This window comes from Papilio xuthus, unplaced genomic scaffold (genome assembly GCF_000836235.2).
Source record: "Papilio xuthus unplaced genomic scaffold, Pxut_1.1 DF826961.1, whole genome shotgun sequence".
In the NCBI taxonomy this organism is placed as follows: Eukaryota; Metazoa; Arthropoda; class Insecta; order Lepidoptera; family Papilionidae; genus Papilio; species Papilio xuthus.
The window spans coordinates 2,461,388-2,479,947 of NW_013531688.1; the positions used below are offsets into that span (position 1 = coordinate 2,461,388).

The 18,560-nt window shown below is 34.9% G+C and overlaps 2 protein-coding genes across 3 annotated transcripts; one reads left to right on the forward strand and one right to left on the reverse strand.

Moving 5' to 3' along the window:
• Positions 1–125: 125 nt before the first annotated feature.
• FBXO11 (F-box protein 11) lies at positions 126–13,670 on the reverse strand. 2 transcript variants are annotated; one of them, XM_013315316.1, is made up of 14 exons: positions 13,259–13,668; positions 10,517–10,769; positions 8,949–9,116; positions 8,439–8,643; positions 7,940–8,171; positions 7,381–7,605; positions 6,892–7,136; positions 6,224–6,550; positions 5,801–5,995; positions 4,915–5,220; positions 4,235–4,415; positions 3,553–3,700; positions 3,222–3,320; positions 126–2,869 (listed from the first exon to the last, which is right to left on the reverse strand). In XM_013315316.1, the coding sequence occupies exons 1-14, from the start codon at positions 13,353–13,355 to the stop codon at positions 2,740–2,742; spliced, it is 2,811 nt and encodes a 936-aa protein (XP_013170770.1). In that variant the 5' UTR covers positions 13,356–13,668; the 3' UTR covers positions 126–2,739. The 2 variants fall into 2 exon arrangements, with proteins under 2 accessions (XP_013170770.1, XP_013170771.1); XM_013315317.1 differs by lacking the exon at positions 4,915–5,220 and having other exon boundaries at positions 13,259–13,670.
• Positions 13,671–14,119: 449 nt separating this feature from the next.
• Sras (Ras converting CAAX endopeptidase Sras) lies at positions 14,120–16,803 on the forward strand. Its single transcript, XM_013315318.1, has 6 exons — positions 14,120–14,499; positions 14,574–14,818; positions 15,160–15,327; positions 15,564–15,632; positions 15,963–16,025; positions 16,188–16,803. Exons 1-6 carry the CDS (start codon positions 14,396–14,398, stop codon positions 16,421–16,423), a joined length of 885 nt encoding a protein of 294 aa, XP_013170772.1. The 5' UTR covers positions 14,120–14,395; the 3' UTR covers positions 16,424–16,803.
• The last annotated feature ends 1,757 nt before the right edge of the window (positions 16,804–18,560 follow it).

Below are 18,560 nucleotides of genomic sequence, written 5' to 3' on the forward strand. Positions count from 1 at the left end.
TATTGATTTTTTTTTAAATATCTCGATTTAGGACATGAAATGCTTATAGTTCCATTAACCAAAAGTTTCCTATTACAAAAATCATTATATTGGATTATGGAAGGAGGTGAAATAAAATTCCAATGTATAATATTATATGATGTATATCACGGCTTTTACAGTGGTATCTTCAGGTATAAACAAAAATATCCCAGATTTTAATTCAATAAATAATGAACATACTGACAATTCAATAAATAACAATTTTCACATTCAATTATATAAAACGTCGGCGCCATTATAATTTCGCTGTCGACGTGTCCGGCGCGTGTTCGATTTACTTACACATTTATCGATGATCACAGATTGAGGATTATAAAAAAAAGCAGATTCAAGAACATACCGTGCTATGGAGACGATTTAACAATTCGAAATTTTGCAATAGTGATTATTGATTGAGTTATTTAGACTTCATTACAGCTTACCGGCTAACTTACAGCTACGAGCTCCGCTGCCGCTCGACCGCTCCTGCTCTGGCAATGCTCCGTCGCATGTCGCATCAATACCACCATTAAATTAACAATATAATAAAATATCAATTGTACCTAAGATCTTTTCCAATTAAATACGCAGATTCCTTCTTAATTTGCATTATCCAATATACAATGGCGGCTGGCGCGCCGCCCGCGTCCCGAGCTTACGTACGTACTTCATAATAATTAAACATACAGCTTGTGATCGATAATAATAAAAATATAATGATACAAATACATTAATTACTACATTTTCGATTATTGTGTGACATAAATATTTACAAAGCGCATCATGGGAGCGCCAAAACTAGTTAGGCGAGGCGGACCCCGGCCACGCCCACCGCCCCCGCCCCCGCGCGGCGCCGCCCGGCCCCCACACCTAACTCGTACAAATATCTTTATTAACTAAAACACGAACGATTATCTCACCTTCAGGAGGCCTACTCGATAAATGCTCCAAAATAAAAATCATCTCGTCAAATTGTTAAAAACATAACATTACCTAAGTTTATAATGTTACAAAATTGTAGCCGGTCCGGGACAGTGACGGTCACCGGACCGGACTGATCGTATAATAAAAACGTACGCATCTAGTCAGCTTCGGTAAAAATAATTAAAGAAAATAGATATCATCTCCATCATCACGGATCGGTCCGGCAGAGATGTCTCTGCCGACTACCGGAACACTTACAAAAAAAAACATTACTCTAATATCGACGCCACTTCATGGATGATTACAATTTTAGGGAATGCACGATAGATACTACACGACCAAATACATTATTAAGTACCGATGATAAAAAAGACGCCTCTACATATACAAATAGCGTAACAACATTCCTTCGTCATCTATAATACAGTACAAAGGTAAAATGGCTTACGTAACACGAGGTGTCACGAACATGACAAGTTTTAGGTAATAAAAATAATTGTTGGGTAGAGTGAGGTTTGCGCCCACCGCATCAAACATTCCATATCATTGGACAAACTCAAATAAAAACTTAAAACAAAAATCAGTTTCACATACACTTATTATTTATATTAAAGCAAACGATACAATACTAAATTGCATATAATTGATTTAATTTGTTTATCCAATGATAATGGAATAACGTCACACAGTACTGCTGCAACCCAGACTGTTGACTACAAAACCATAATTTACAATTTACCATAACAATGGCATATAGAATAGAATTATATTTCACAAATACATTATTTCCATTGATATTAGATAATAAAAAAAATCTAGATTATCATGATTTATGTGTTTTATGTCAATTAGTTAAAAAAAATCAATAATATGTCAGGGGTATAGAATCAAAATTGGTTATGTCCATTAAAAAACGGTAGCATTAGCATCAAAAAAATACATTCCATTTAATAATAAGTTTAGAAATAAATGGACATAAACATTTTTGTTTCAAACACGCATGATTTATTTTTTAAACTTTCATAGCAGAATTAAATTTCCATCAGAAATGGTTTGAAAATTCTAAACCGTATTAAAGGATGATATGTTTTATTATTGAAATTGCAATTCAGAACGAATATTCTGGAAGGTCTATATGGCTTATTAAAGTCATATTTAGACCTATGACAGGGTAAGTCCTATAGCTGGATGGACTTCTTGAGATCAAGATTTCTCCAATTTATACACTTGTTTTACAAGTACCATTATTCATGACTTTAAATATAAAAAAAATTCATATAGCAACTGGTTTTCAACTAGTATAGTGCTTTCAATATGACCGTATTCATCTTAGCTTCATGATTTCAGTATTAATGCCCATATATTATTTTCCTTTAAGCATATGAATGCTAAGCTCTAATAAAGTGACTAATCTCATTAAAGCTGTTTCTGCCAAACAAGTTAGTTGTCAGTGTATTAAAAAAGCCGCTTGGCAATGTGTTCCTTACATTATGATACAGTGAAATATCTCACATACATTTTTAAATCACACTATGCTTCTAGATTTTATAGATAAAGATTGTATAAATGTAAAATGACGTAACATAAATACAACAAGAAAAAAATACGTTATTACGGACTCGGACTTAATATTAAGAAATTGGAAGGAAAATTTAACAACTTGTAGAGTGGTATAGTAAAAATGTGTCACTTTCATGACTTATGAAGGAATTGTAATATTAGTAGCATAGTGTGAGATGTTGTATGTGTGTGGGGGCGGGGCTATGGGCGCGGTGGGCGTGGTGGGCGGGGCGTTCAGTTAACCATGAGGGTGTGGGACTCCATGGGCGCGGCGGAGTCGTAAAGTGTATCCGTGTCCTGCGTGGGCTCGCCTTGCAGCTGACACTGGTTAGACAGCGTACCCGCGCCACAGTCGCAGAAGAATCTGAAAATTATAAAGAAAAATTATTATCGTTTGGTAAATATCATACTTCACATAATTGAAATACTAACACTAGTAGTGAAAACATTATGTAATTGTTTAAAAAAATATTTATGGAAATAAATTAGGCTTTATTACTAAACATCATTCCAATCAAATTTATTTTAAATTGTTATTTCATCTTATCAATATTTTTTTATACAACATTGGCTTTTTAATTTCTCACAGCAAACGGCAACGTATCAACAAAATCCAACTACGTAGAGAATGTTACGTCATATCGTGGATGTTTGTTTGTTAATAGAATAAAATTATCTATGTTTATTTGTACAAAAATATTAAGTTTACAACTCACCTGTCATGGCGTATAAATTCTACATCATGTCCTGAATGGCACGTTTTGATACAATTGACGCAAATTGCATTCCGATCTGTCGTGTTGCATGTCTGGCATCTGAAAGTTTATATAATACGATTACATTATGCCTCTATAATAGTTTTAACATTGATTATGTGGCAAATATCAATAGATACAAGGGTAAATTGACAAAAATACAGTACATAGCGGTAAGTATTTTTAACCTTGTGATTGAACCAATTTTGACAAGTTATACTTCAAATAGTGATTTTAAAAGAATTTAAATCTTCAAAAGCAGTCAAATAAAGTGCGCAGTGGCTTGCATTACCTATAGAAATCATGCATGGGGAAGGATGTGTAGGAGGATATCTTGTAGAGGCACTGTCCTCCGCCCACCGCCTTCTCCACCGCATCCTGGTTACTGAAGATCTTGTTGCCGCGCACCAGCGGCGACACGCCCGACGCCAGGCATAGACCTGAACAAAACCATAAATAAATGATGTTACCTTCCATTAAATAATGTACAACCTCACTCAGAGTTGTTAAGTGACAAGTAAATTAAATCTCGAGTCTAAATTTAATAGACAAGACATACTTTCTCTTTAAAAACTGCGTATAGTCGAATATCATGAAAATATGAAATTATAACCTACCTATCTAAACAATTTTACCTTTATAAAGCTATAATCATAGACTTATGCTATAAAAACAGACATATTACTATTAATTTAAACACTTGAAATGTTCCAAAATAAATCTATAAGTTACTAAAATTATCATTTCGACTGAATTTGACTATACGAAATATAACATTATATATTTTAATTAATGAGTAAACTTGGGTATAGTAAGTGGAAGTTTGGTATAAATGTAGTACATAGCCTGGAAGAACATATATACTAACAAGGTTTTTTTTTATATACAACGATTATCAAGTGTAGAACCAGTAGGTGGATATGTAACTGTTTCCGTTATATATATAAATATAATAATTCTAGTGTTTATTATACCTCCAAATCGATTATTAAATATCTGATTATGTTCAAGAGTGGCTGTTGCGTTGTTGGTGATCTCAACACCGGCGGCGAGGCCGTCGAAGATGCGATTGCGACGCAGCACAGGATGACTCTGCGTCGAGATCAGCACGCCCGCCTGCGCGTTGCGGAAGATGTCGTTCTCCTCCAACACGCCCTGAACACAACGGAATACTTTATTATATTGCAACTAACTTTATTTCAATTACAACTTTCATGAATCGAAAGTATTAAGTATATTATTACACAAATCTTATAATATAAATAATGTTTTTAGTTAGTTAGCAATTATTTAAAACATAATATTATTTTTTTATTTATAATACTGCAATAAAAAAAAACATGCACATATTAATTAGATACATGTATTTTAGGTGGATAAAGTTAAACATTGTTATATCTCAATTGGTTATGTCCAAATCTTGCTAATATTATAAATGGGAATGTTTAAATGGATGGATATTTGTTAGAAGGTATATCCAGAACGGCTGCATGGATCTCACTGAAATTTGGCATAAATGTAGAATATAATCTGGAAGAACACATAGGGTACTGATTAAGTTTTTAATTCCACGCAGTCGGTGTCGCGGGCGACATCTAGTTAACAATAAACTGCAAATACAAGTTGCAATAGCTTTGTAATGTTTAACACTTACCTTGCCCCCATTAAAAATACATATGCCCCCATCGCGTCCATCGAATATCTTATTCCTCTTGAGCGTTGGGTTGGAATCAGTCTTTATCCAGACGCCGGCCATGGCGTTGTCGAATATTTCATTTTGTTCGAGTAGGCCGAGACCGCCATTGTATACTAGCACGCCTCCATTCTGCCCACCCCAGATTTTATTGCCGCGGATGACAGGGTTACTGCCAGTACGGATTTGCACCCCTGAGTACAGGTGGTTGAAGATATCGTTGTCTTCTAACTTGCCGTGACCATTGTCATAGAAGTAAACACCCACCTGTTAAGTTTTATACAAAATATTTAGTCGTGTGAACGATGTGGGCTTATTTTACAATTTGCAATAAGAATCACAGCTGTGGAAACCCACTATGGGTTTCTACTTACACTTATTATTCCTTACATTTTTGTTTAAAAAAAAACAGAGACGTCGATTTTTTTTTATTTATTAAAATTAAAATATAATCAAGTAGATGAAAATGTTATTTTGCTTTTTTATAATAGGATATAAAAAAAAAATTGCTAGCAATACATAAAAATGTCATTAAAATACACAATTTATAACTCGCCTTTTCCAGCAATTTTCGCAAACATTTCGCACATTCACTGCCACCGACTCGTCTTGTGCGTTCACTTATGCGATCCATTCGACGCAAAAAATTACATCTCCTAAGGTATTATTTATAAGTAACTATTGGTCGGATGGATCGTTATGTACAAGCATTGAAAGTATTAATCATGCTCGCAATCTTATAGAAATTATCGTATATCTTGGCGGCTCAGAACATCGTACAAATCTTTCAGCGTAGCGGAGCGCCTAGATGACTTTGAGCCGCCAAGGTATTTGAAAAGAGTTATACCTGTTTCCCGGAATGTATGCGGTTCCTGCGCAGCACAGGCGTGGAGCCGGTGGTGATCCAGACTCCGGCGAGCGTGTTGGCGTACACCTCGTTCTCCTCGATGAGGCCCTGCCCCTTCTCGTGCACGTAGATGCCGCCATGCTGCCCGTGGTGGATCTTGTTGTGCCTCACGATAGGATCGCTATTTGTGCGAATCTAAAATTCGAAGTTGGATATTGTTGTTTGTATTTACAAAGATAGAATATGAAATTATTATAATCAACAGTTGGAATTAAGGTAGTTTCAAATTTATTTATTACTGCACATATTTTATAATTATTATAAAAGCACTATTAATTTCGTTATATATGATTGATATTTACATACATTTATAAGTTTGTTCTTATATAACTATAGCTTTAGATATATAAGAATGTTTTATACCTGTATACCAGCCAAAGCATTCCCATATATATTATTGTGCTCAATCAGTCCGCGGCCCTCGCCGAATATGTACACTCCGCCCTGATGTCCGTTGTATATCTCATTGCGACGTATGGTGGGGTTACTGTTGGACGTTATCCAGACGCCGGCGAAGTTATTGGAGTGTATCTTATTGTCAATGAACTGGCCCAGACCGGATTCATGCACGTATATGCCTCCAGTCTGACCGTGGTGTATCTCGCAGTGAACTACGGTGGGATTGGCGCCGGCTTTCACTTCAAAACCGGCTATTCTATTATTGTGGATGTCGTTCGCTTCGAAATAACCCTATAAATATTTTGTTATAAAAAGTTAATAAACACTCTGATCCACCAGCAGACCTTAAATTACAAGTCAACCTCCAACAATCTCCAAGTGTCTGTTGTAGATTGAGGAACCTCACAATCTTGCCCCTGATCTTTGGGTCATCTCTTATGTCGGCTTCTATTATTCCTGTCCATTTATCACGTAGTTTAAGTAAAAATTTAAACTTTTAAGGTAATGAACAACACACAAATACAAATCATCAAAAAGATGTAGAGACACACCAAACAAAGGTTTTGGATAAAGTCAAAAATCTTCGAATTACAAATACTTATATTTCAAGAAAATTTTTAAATGTTACGTACCAGTCCATTTTCAAATGTGAATATACCGACATCTCGTCCATGGTGTATATGATTGCGGCGCATGATGGGGTTAGCGAAATTCTTAACCCAGATGCCAGCGAGCGCGTTGCGAGATATCTCGTTGTCCTGATAGGCGCCCTGCGCGTAATCCGTCACGTAAAGGCCCACGTTCTCGCAGTCGCTGATATCGCAGTGCCGGATGACCGGATTCGCGCCCGCACCACTCACGCACACCGCCGCACCCACTAAACACATAGCTTTTTAGCTACATACATAAACCTACACATCACACTAGCTATCTACTTAATCTGCGCGTATTAAAAAAATACTTAATTAGTAGCCTATGTGGTAAGATAAAATGTCGACCACAGCTTTGCATGTGTTCGTGATATATTTGTCTTTCTAAAACTTGTATATTTGCTTACTCATATATTTTTTTCTACTTGTCTTTGAAATTTAGAAACATTGCAGTTGTAAAAAAGTACTGACCAACACTCGCGCTACGTATAATGCACTGGTCGACAGTGGGCGAGCAGTTATCGGAGACCTCAAGGCAGTAATGCTTGTGATGCTGCATCGTGCTGGTGGCGTCCGGCGAGAACTTGAGCGTCATGTAGCCGGCGTACGCACGGTTTGCGCCTTCCGCGAACGTCAGCGTCGACTCCGCCTCGCGCTCTAGTACTACAGACTCTGCTACGTTGCCGGGAGCGCAGCCTATCAGGATTTACGTAGTGATTAGTCAAAACACACGCTTACACAATTTTGTAGACAATTTATTATTTAAAAAGCAAGTACAGCTAACTGAAATTGATATATAAAGAAAATTCAAAACTTCTTTCAATTGCAATTAAAAAATATATATTTTCCTATAACTGTGCCTATTGGAGATATCCATGTTCCAATCAAAAGGAAAACACGCTGTAAAGGTTGCGAATAGTACTACTAGTCTGTCGAGACGTTTTCGAGTTATTTCGGCTCTCAGAGTCATGAAATGGTCACTAAGGGAGACCACTTAACAAATATAGGTGCAATTAGTATTGTTACTGACCAATGAGCTGTACATCAGTGTCGATAGCGAGGCACTCCTCCTGGTATAGGCCGGCGTGCACAAAGAGAAGCGCGGGGGGCGGGGCTGGCGTACGCCGACACGAGCACACGCCTGCAGATCCACTCCCGCCACCAGACGCGCTCACGCTTCCGCTCCCGCCACCACCGCAGCTGCAGCTCCCGCCGCTCGAGCACGACACTCCGCTTCTCTCCTCCACGTACTCCAGCGCCGCCTACATACAAACATCATACAATTTACACTTTTAAATCAGCTATATAAGAATTCTTCAATACCCTTCTTATAAGCTTGTTATTGTAATAGATAAGTGAAGGAATTTACATTATAAAGTATTCTTAATTAATATAAAAAGATTACCTTAACTTTGAATTTTTAATTTTTTAATCATTCAAAATGTATCTAACACAATTACATAAAAAACGTATCCTTTGTCTCAATTCATTCCTACATAAGGCTATATGTCGTGAGGTCGGTAACTCACCCTAATAGTATTAAAATGTTTGATGCGGGAGTCCTTTTTGGGACGATAGTTGGGGCGGACGTGGATGCCGTAGTAGAGCTGTCGGAAGCTCTCCTTCCACGGGTTGTCTGCGTCACACTCGTCAGGCGCGACGAACTCGAACTGGCAGGGCGCGGGGTGCATCAGCGGCGTGTCGTACTCGAATACCGACTGGTACAGACTTTTCCTGTCCACCACAACTTTCACTTTACAAAAGTTCCTTTAGACCTTTGTTGAGAGTAAAGATAAACATAATTCTATATCATAAAAAAGCTGCACAATGTGTCAGAAATCGCGTCTGCTGTCGAAAAAAATGGAAAACACGTTTTGAGTTGCTTTATAGTAAGTTCAGTCCTGTATCAAATGTAATTTCTCACATTAAATCCTGAGTATATCAGTGAGATTCAACCTTAAATCTTTTGTCAAAGTACCTTTACACAGACGATTAAATAATGCAACACAGTATAAATGCAAATATTGCACCAAACATACCATAGTTCTGTATCATTAGCAATGGTGTTGAACCGCTTGCAGACTTGCGCGACACGGCAGAGGTCACGCTCGGTAAGATGCGACAGGATGCAGAGCAGCACCTCATCTGGCAACTCGTACTGCAAGTACTGCGACACATTGCATACGTCCACACCTTGAGACAATGATCTGCAAACATACACGTAATTTATATACCCAAAATTTGAACAGCATTTATTAAGTGAATAATTCAAGAAAAACCACTATTCTATGAGTAGCGGTCACTTCACTACCTTTGCGAATTCAGGTAGTCGCTGGCGCGTGTAGCAACTTATACTAAATAAAGATATTTTCATAAATATTAATCAAAAATGGGCAAAATATGTAAACGTTATACAAATCTATTCAGGACCTATAAGTTTTAGCCCATATAAGCGGTATATTGTTTTAGTTGATGTCGTAAAATTAAATTTTAACAGTATTAGTGGCGATTCTAAACTCAAACTTTAAGTTTAATTATATTTATCAAATCTATAATTTTGATAAATTATTACGAAAAGTAATTATTTGAAACATTAAAAACTACGTAGCGATAATTTGCAAGCGACAGATGTTTTCGTGTGTTAACAAAATTCTTTAGAAGGACGTCGTTATGCGTATTCAAGTTTTTTTTTCGTTAGTAGCGGCGATAGTGATGGTCATGGGAAGTGGGACACGCCGTTAGAATGCTCGGAATGTGGGTCGATGATGACAAAACTATGAATTTTGCGGCTATAATGCCATTTTGCTAATTATACAAATATTTGATTATTTAGCGATTGTATATTGAAGTACGATCGATACTTTAGCAAATTTAAACTTCACTTAGACTCTTACTAAAATCAATAATGTAATAAGAGAAAAAGAAGTGAAAAATTTATTTATTTATTTTATTTACGTTTATATGCAAACAAATAAAAATATTAACAATACAATGTATCAACCAATTCGTTGTATTAGTATATAGTTAAGTAATAATTGCAACGCATACTGCTTATTATATGGTTTGCAAAAAAAACACAGAAGATCATGTAAAGATCATGACCATTAGTAGTTTATATACATAATTTTTTTTAGCTATAAAATATAATTTAAATTGCAGATTTGGCTTATCATTTTATAGTTTTAATTTTACTGAAAATATTTGTCATAACATCCTTCTTCTTTAGATTTTTGCCAGCAACTACATTTAAACATACACTGACAGCTACAAGCAGTTGAAATGCAGGCAATTTTAATGGTGGCAATGCTGCAAGTCAACCTTAGTATAGTCATCTATAGGCTTTCTTAATAATTGAGCTGTTTTTATTATATATCATAAGGTGGCAAACGAGCGAACGGCCACCTGAACTCGCTGAAATAGTGAAGTGCATATGCATTGCCTACCTCTAATCGACGGAGGAGAGGATGCACAGAAAGAAAATATTTGCCCTTTCCATGCATCCTCTCATCCGGAAAGTCCACTTCCACTTCCCATCCTTTACTTATAAGAAAAAGGATGGGAAGGAAAGAGGACCAAATTAGTTGTTAGAATAGATATAGGTACTGACGTCCTAGGCCTCTTCCTTGCGGGCAGCGAGCAGGAGCCGGAGGGGCCGGGCTCGTGGTAGGCAGGTGGCGACTTGCGGCGCAGGTCGTAAGGGCTGTGGTGTCCGGCGGGCGTGGCGGCGGCGGGCGCAGCAGGCACGGGGGGCGCGCCGCCCGACCCGCCGCCGCCGCTGCCGCTCGGCCCGGCGCACGCCGTCGCCGCCATCGCGCTGCCTGTCACGTTGTTCGGGCAAGGTACAGATTCACATGGTTCACCTAGAATACATTGGTTTTCATGGTATGAGCTTTTTAAGAAAGACTACCCATCAGAACTGCACGGAATAAAACAAATAGAACAAACAAAAAGAAAGGACAAAAATTAAAAGAGAGATATTAAGTTGTATCTTGGTAAATGCAATCAGACTCATATTTAAAAACAAAAATATTTAAATGAACTATCACTATTGAAAATATGTTAAAGAGCATTTGAATGAATTCTACCTTTAACAACTCTCGGAGAACTCTCTTGGGGGAAATGAAAAATTACCATTTGACAAAATGTCGCTTCTTATGTATCTATATATCTATACATTACATATTGAAAATTTCGCTATATTAGAAATATTATCTCAAATTCTATAAGTGGTTTGTCTTTTGTCGTAGTTTAATGTAAGATGACTCATATTTTGAGAAGCTACATTTTAAACTTTTAGGTCAAAGTTTTTTTGTTTCATAATAGATAAAAGATATTCCATCAATAGTTTTCAATTTATGCACTTGTCATGGGTTACTGAGACCAAATTCTCTGTTTAAAACCTATTGTTATCTGTGTTTGGTCAAAGATGAAAGACAGGGATGACATTATGTTTTATAGAAAAAATTAAAATGAAAAAATCTTTATTGTTATACACAAGAGATATTTAAGTTTCAGAAACTGTACTACCATAAGTACAATAATAGGTTTGTACTTTAAAATATTTATAAACATACACAAGCATCATACAATCAAGAACTAACACCTAAAATTCTTTTTTATTTCATTGTCTTTCATATTGTGTTGATTTCAAATTTTTGGAACACAATTACTAACATACGAGCCATTAAAGTTGTAATTTCAATGCAAACTAAAGTTCTCTATTAGTATAAGTAATATTTTAAATGAGATGTTTTTAACAATACATTCTTAGCAGCAGATGTTATGTGTTTATATATTATGAACACAAATTATCCTCTATTGAAACTTGTTTTGCTGCCAAGAGACTTGACCTATTTGAGAGGTAAATCTAGTCCCATTGTATATAAAATTAGGATGCTTTTAAATTTTCTACAACAAATTGGTTTCTGTGTTATTTTTGTTCAGTGTTTTAAACATTACATGTATTTCGCTAAAATAAATTGTAATATTTTTTGTTTATATTGTGATGACTTTATTATTTCTAAGATGCCAAATATATTGTGACTAAAATTTACACTAACACAAGCGGTGGCTCGTGACCTTGTTGGTGTTGGATTAAAAAATTGATAGTCGATTCTCAGAACTGATACAGATACTGAATATGCATAGGTAATTTCATAAAATTGATCGAGTAGTATCAGTGGAGTATGGTAGCTAACATTATGACACGAGAATTTTATATATAAGTCATTTCATTGATGAACTTGAAATTTTATTTTTCATTTGTGTTGTTCCATCTTTAATTTAGATCATAATGTTCAGCAACGAGATCTTTCTCAAAATGTCATCTTAGCTTTATAGCTATTTTGCACAAGATGTATAATTTGCAACAATGCAAATTTCTTCTTTATTGACATATAAGAGCTATTACATATTTTTTATAAACTTATCTATGTTAGTAAAATAAATATTGTCAATAAACAAAAGTTTACAGTTCGCTAAAAAGCTCATAGCACATATCACATAAAATTCAGTGGGAGATATAGTAAATACAAAGCATACTATCCTATCAAAAGTAAATTTAAATAATTATTTAACCCTTTTGCTACTAACATATTCCACAAAATATGCTTTGTTTGGAAACTAATCATGTAATAGATTGTGGTGTCTAAATAAAGATAAATGTGTGCAATAAAATTTCACAATCATATAATAATAGAAAATTTTATTTGACATTTTTATTGTAAAATTTATCAATTGAAAGTGATCTCAATATATCAGCCTAATCATGATCAATAGTGGTTAACCACACTCTTCAATGTTTTGATAACTTAAAGATAAACAAATCAATATATAGTTCTATAATTAATTATTCATTCACAAATTTTAGAAGTTACTACTAGCTAATTATTTTCAATACTGATTGTAATTCATCAATCACAATATAACGAAATGTTTCGTAACTAAAAGTACGGGCAGCACTAGTGACTCGAAACAGCTGTTTCGTTGTGCCCGTGTGAAATAAGACTTCATGTACCAAATCAATACTCATATTGCGCAAAATGTCGCTGAAATGCGCTATCTAATATATAACTACGAATCATAAACGTAAAAATTAAAAAAAATGAAAAACTACGACTTGATGACAATTGTCTTTCAATCACAAAAATTAGTAAAGTTGATCATCAAATTCTCGATTTACAAAAGACAAACTAAACAGAGAAAAAATTGCTAATTTTCAAACACAAAAAGACTCATGTAAAGACCAGTTAAGATTTATGTGCATAAATATTAACGCAGTTTGACGAATACGTCGATAACGAGCCATTTGTAAAACTTTGTGCGACATCAACCGACCCGGATAACTTACTTGATTGTGTCCTGGATGGAAGTGGTATTCTGTGTCCGCCTTTTCTTCGCGATCTACGGACGTAAGAACGCGAAGAGGAAAACGAGGCACTAGGCATTATTTCTTTTGATGCTTATTTTCACTAAAATTCAGTCTAAACAAAGGAGACACCCGCACCAACACCGTCAGCCATTTTCTGTTTAGAATAGATTGAAGAACCGATACAGGAAATACAGATATAACCACACAATAGCCACTAAATCAGATTACTTTTTGTTTCACGTATATTGCACTAACCACTAATACTAATAATGTTGCAGTTAACTCATAAAAACCATTATTTTAATAATTATGAATAAAATTCACTCTACCCTAAAAAGCAAAGGGCGACTCACAGAAAAATATGGCGGATTTGAATGAATATGGCGACGTCGATCGTACCGCCACCTATTAAAAATTATCCAAAATGCATGCAAAGGAAAAAAAATAATATTGCCATCGTTTCTCGCATTGATTTTAAAAAATTAAAGAAGTGAAAACAAACAATATTTATGTAGGTATGAAGACATCCTTTAGAATGTGTAATGTAGTTTTTTCTAAACTACATAATCAGTATTTAAAGTTTTCGTAAAAGGTTAAGCAAGGTTTGAAACTAAGCGGGATATGACCTAAATTTCTTTTATATGTGTTATAATGTATTTATTTTTTTGGTTTGGCTATATATAAACTTTCATAGCAAAATATCTTGTATAGACTGACCAGATATATAAAAACTCATTCATGAATACGACTGTGTAATAATTGTGTGCAACACTATATATCTGATGAACTAATGTAACTGGTCGTGGGTCGATCCGCCACTACATCGAAAGGCGTTTTTTCGGTATAAAAATCGAATGAGTCCATTAAAATATCGGATAAGATCGCATCCCTAACTGTCATTGCCAAAAGAGAACCAATCACAATGTAAAGAAGCGCAATCAATCAATATCGAGAAAAGCGTGAGAAAACCTGAGAAAACAGGCAGTTCATGTCATTTACTCTTGTGCTATAGAATCTTATTGTTGTCGTTAAGATTATAATTAGAAGATTGATTAAATAAATTATTGTGTTTTACATAACATTGGTGTCATTCCGATACCGCTACTCGATTTAAAAATGGTTTTCGATGAAGATGGATGCGCTTTGTCCATTCTGGCGAGCGTATTTTTAACAATCTTATATGTTGCAAGTTTATATGTATGGAGGTCGAAGTTAAGCAGGTAAAGAGGAAAAAAATAAGTATGTCTTTTAAAGTTTTTAAGAAATAAATGTATTAAACGTCCATATTTTATAGGGACCATCCCACTACTATCAAGAGACGATTCTTCAGTGTCTCCTGCGTCATGGTTGTTGCGCCCATTGTGACACGGCTGTTCCTTAAAGATTCAACATTAAATAAAGGCGACATGTACGAACAATTAGGACTGCGGTTGTCTGGACTTCTCTTTGCTTTTGTTACCCCACTAGCTCTTACTATGATTTTGTTCATGGGCCCACTGACTATGCATTTCTTATCTGGTGGTTGGAAGATATATATACGTAAGTTTCAAAAATTGTAATATCACTATCACTTTCTATATGTTAATTTAACCATCTTGGCTTTTGAACAACATTGCTGGCGCATACAGTATATGTACTTGGCATCTCATCATATTTACTGTGTTGCTTAACTGTTTATCCTAGATTTATGTTTCTACTATGGTGTAGTAAATAATTTACAAAAATCTTGCTGATCCTAATTTTGTAGGACAGACTTGTTTAATATTCTAGCTTATAATATTTATTATAAGAGGAAATATTGGAATAAATTGATAATTTACACCATTTAGGTTTTTTTTTTCGAAATATTCCAATTGGAAACCTTTATGGATTTTTTTTAGATCCAATCTATTGGTTTGCAAGCTGGCAAGATCTGACCTGGGTGAGGAACCATATAATGGCACCAATCAGTGAGGAGTGGGTGTTTCGGGCCTGCATGATGCCTTTGCTACTGCAGTGTCTTGAGCCATACACTGCTGTGTTTGTTGGTCCTTTGCTGTTCGGAATTGGTAAGTTTATACATGTATCTTGTGTTTAAACTATGCATTTTGTGGCTGGCGATATGTTTATCAACCTTTTTAGATTTTGTTGTTCAAAGTAAAAATTAAATTCCTTCTTCATTTTGGGTATTGAACAATGAGTTGAAAAATCACTTTTTTGCATGGATGTCTGGGAATTCTACAACTCAAATCTTCTATCACTCTTTGGGATTGATTTTATAGGATCTTGTCTTTATCATTTGCAGCTCATTTCCATCACATGTTTGAACAAATTAAACTTGGACTTGATCTTCGCTCTTCAATAATGATCTCAGGTAATTTTAATATGATTATTAGTTTGTTTTTGTGATAATACTGCAGTTTTTATACAAAATTAATGATTCAAATAATCTAGCTTCTTTATCAATATTCTGAATGTAAACATTTATTATGGATGGATGGATATTTGTTGGAAGGTATCTCCAGAACTTATCAATACATCTCAGTGATTTTAGCATAGATATAGAATGATTAGAAGATATAAGTATTCTGGAAGAACACATAGAATAATTTTAATTTTTTAAGTCCACACGACAACATCAGCAGCAAAAGTGGTTACTGATGTGTCTGGTTGATTTTGATTAACACAAACATTATTCTTACAGCTTTCCAGTTTATGTATACATCTCTCTTTGGTGCATACTCCGCCTACCTATTCCTTCGAACTGGTGAGTCAATTTTAGTACAGTTACTTAAAAACAGGTTTTAAGCTTTGCTCTTTTTGTAAGAAATTTTAAATAATTTGTCTTAATTTCATAAATATCTTAAATTTGACGAAACTTGGTTTAAATGTCAATAGTGAGGTAAATTAGTTATTAATGCATTTTTAGGTCATTTCGTCGCACCTCTCGCTGCTCACATGTTCTGCAACCACATGGGTTTCCCCAACTTTGGAGATATCCCTTACTACCCTCTCACTAAGCGTCTCCTCATCATCAGCAACATGGTGTTAGGCTTCATTATCTGGTGCAATCTTCTCACACCGTTAACCGAACCCGCGTATTATGACAACAAATTGTATTGGCCCTCGCGATTCCAAACACTGAATGATATCTCATTATTCTAAATTAGTAGTGTTTTATTATGATTGAGGATTCTCTCATATTATTCATTGATGTTGTGAATTCAATGTGTCCAAGCTATAACACGTAAGGTTGAATTAAATTATGACATGACTGCAGTAACGGTTTTGGCTGTACAAGTGCTCTGGGCGAGACTTCTATCGATTGTGTAATTCACAGACCTTGTAGCATCCCTTACCAGCGCCCTGGGCGGATGCCCAACCGCGCCCTACCCTAAGGCCCTGCATGACTGGTTAATCCAACATAAACGATATTAATATTCAATAATAACAGTACATAGTGTAAGTTGTATTAGGAAGAAAATTCGATACTGTGCCGGTGTACTGGCGGAACACTACCGTTACTAAAATGTCGACGTTTATGTCCCCTCACTAATCATTCCGACACTTGACTTTGTAATGAAAGCGCGCCATTCGCGCCAAAGGATTCTAACAAATAATGTCTAAAAGTTGTAATATTAATTCAACCTTATTAATGTTAATAAACCCCGCTTTTCTCCCAAAACATAGTGATTCGATAATATAGTATAAAATACATATATTCTAGTATGGTATATCTCTATAAATATTTTTTTAATTTTTTTTTTTATATTTCGCAATCTGGATTTTTAAAAGTTCCTTATGAATGTAATTTTGCTATAAACTGATTTTTAACAAATATTTATTTCCATGTATATTATACAATGTGATGTATATGTTTTCATGCTTTTTTCGGTGCTAAATTGTTTATTTCTATATACTATAATGTACTTATAAAAAATTAAGTTACCGTAACATAAGCTTTTTACAATGTTTTTTTATATGTTGTAAAGTTTATGTTGGACATATCGCTTATAGCTTTATTATTTTTTTTTTAAAAAGTGCCATAATGTTAAATGTTTATTTTTAATAGGTGTATGTAATTGTTCCATCTGATATTGTATATTAATAAATAATAGCGAAAACAGAAAAAGAAAATAGATTAATGTTTACTTTTATGTTAGAAAGAGAGGTTGGTATTGGTTAGAGAAGGATGAACGATAAAAGATTGCGATCTTTTATCGTTCAGGAAGAGAAGTACAAAAAGAAAGAAGTACATTTATATCCCATTCCAAATGAACGCCAAAATATTGTTAATGTTCACAGCTATTGTATTGTAAAAAAAAAGTGTTTACCTTTGAAATATTTCAATGTAATAAATTTAGCGTACAATGTCCGGATGAATCCATTCTTAAAAAAAATAATTTGGAATAGGGGGAAATTTAGTATTGTCTTTCCATGCACAAAATCTCTATTTACTACTCATTCGTTATGGTCGTTGAGGGTTAGCTTAAGTGACCATATTAAGGCAGTGAGTCACGTTCGATTTAGTAATATTGCTAGTAGAAGCAAAAATGTCAGTTCTATACATTTTGATGATAATACTGTCAGATGACGTCACTATTCGAATGTCTTGTCAATGTTGCCAGTTATGTTATATTGAGTTTGTTAAAACATACGACAGGGTCTATGCATGGGTATGTAATGATAGTATCGCACTAGTCAATTCATAAGTTGTTTTTAGTTAATAACCGTTTTCCGGTTGTATTAATAATGTGATTTTAAAGACGTAAATATTAATACGATTAATTTTGAGTTTTTAAACTTGTGTGGAATGTAAACGTAATCGTGGAATAACTCGGCTGAAAAGTGTCGTCGTTAGCTCATACGAGAGTTACCTCTTGGGGAAAAACTCATTACGCTGATCGGTTAGGAGAAACACCTGCTCATACCCCATTGAGGGAATCTGAGTCTACTGCAAGGGATGACTTGGCCATAGTCAACCATGGCCCAGTGTGGGTTGACATCACACATAACTTTGAATTTCTTCTCCGATATCTGGAGGTTGCATCCAGATGTTTTCCTTCATAGTAAGAACGTCGGATAAACATATTTTTGTCTCTTTTGATTTCTAAGAAAATGAAGGGATTGAAGCATGTCTGGAAGTTTTTCAGCAGTGGAAAGTCAATGTTATGAACGTGTTTCGAAATATTTTTAAAACAAATAAAATAAGACATGAATACAACCGTGCCATATTTTAACATTTTGAAATAACCATGTAATTTACATGTGATTATTCTAATGCAGTTATATGCGCGTCCAT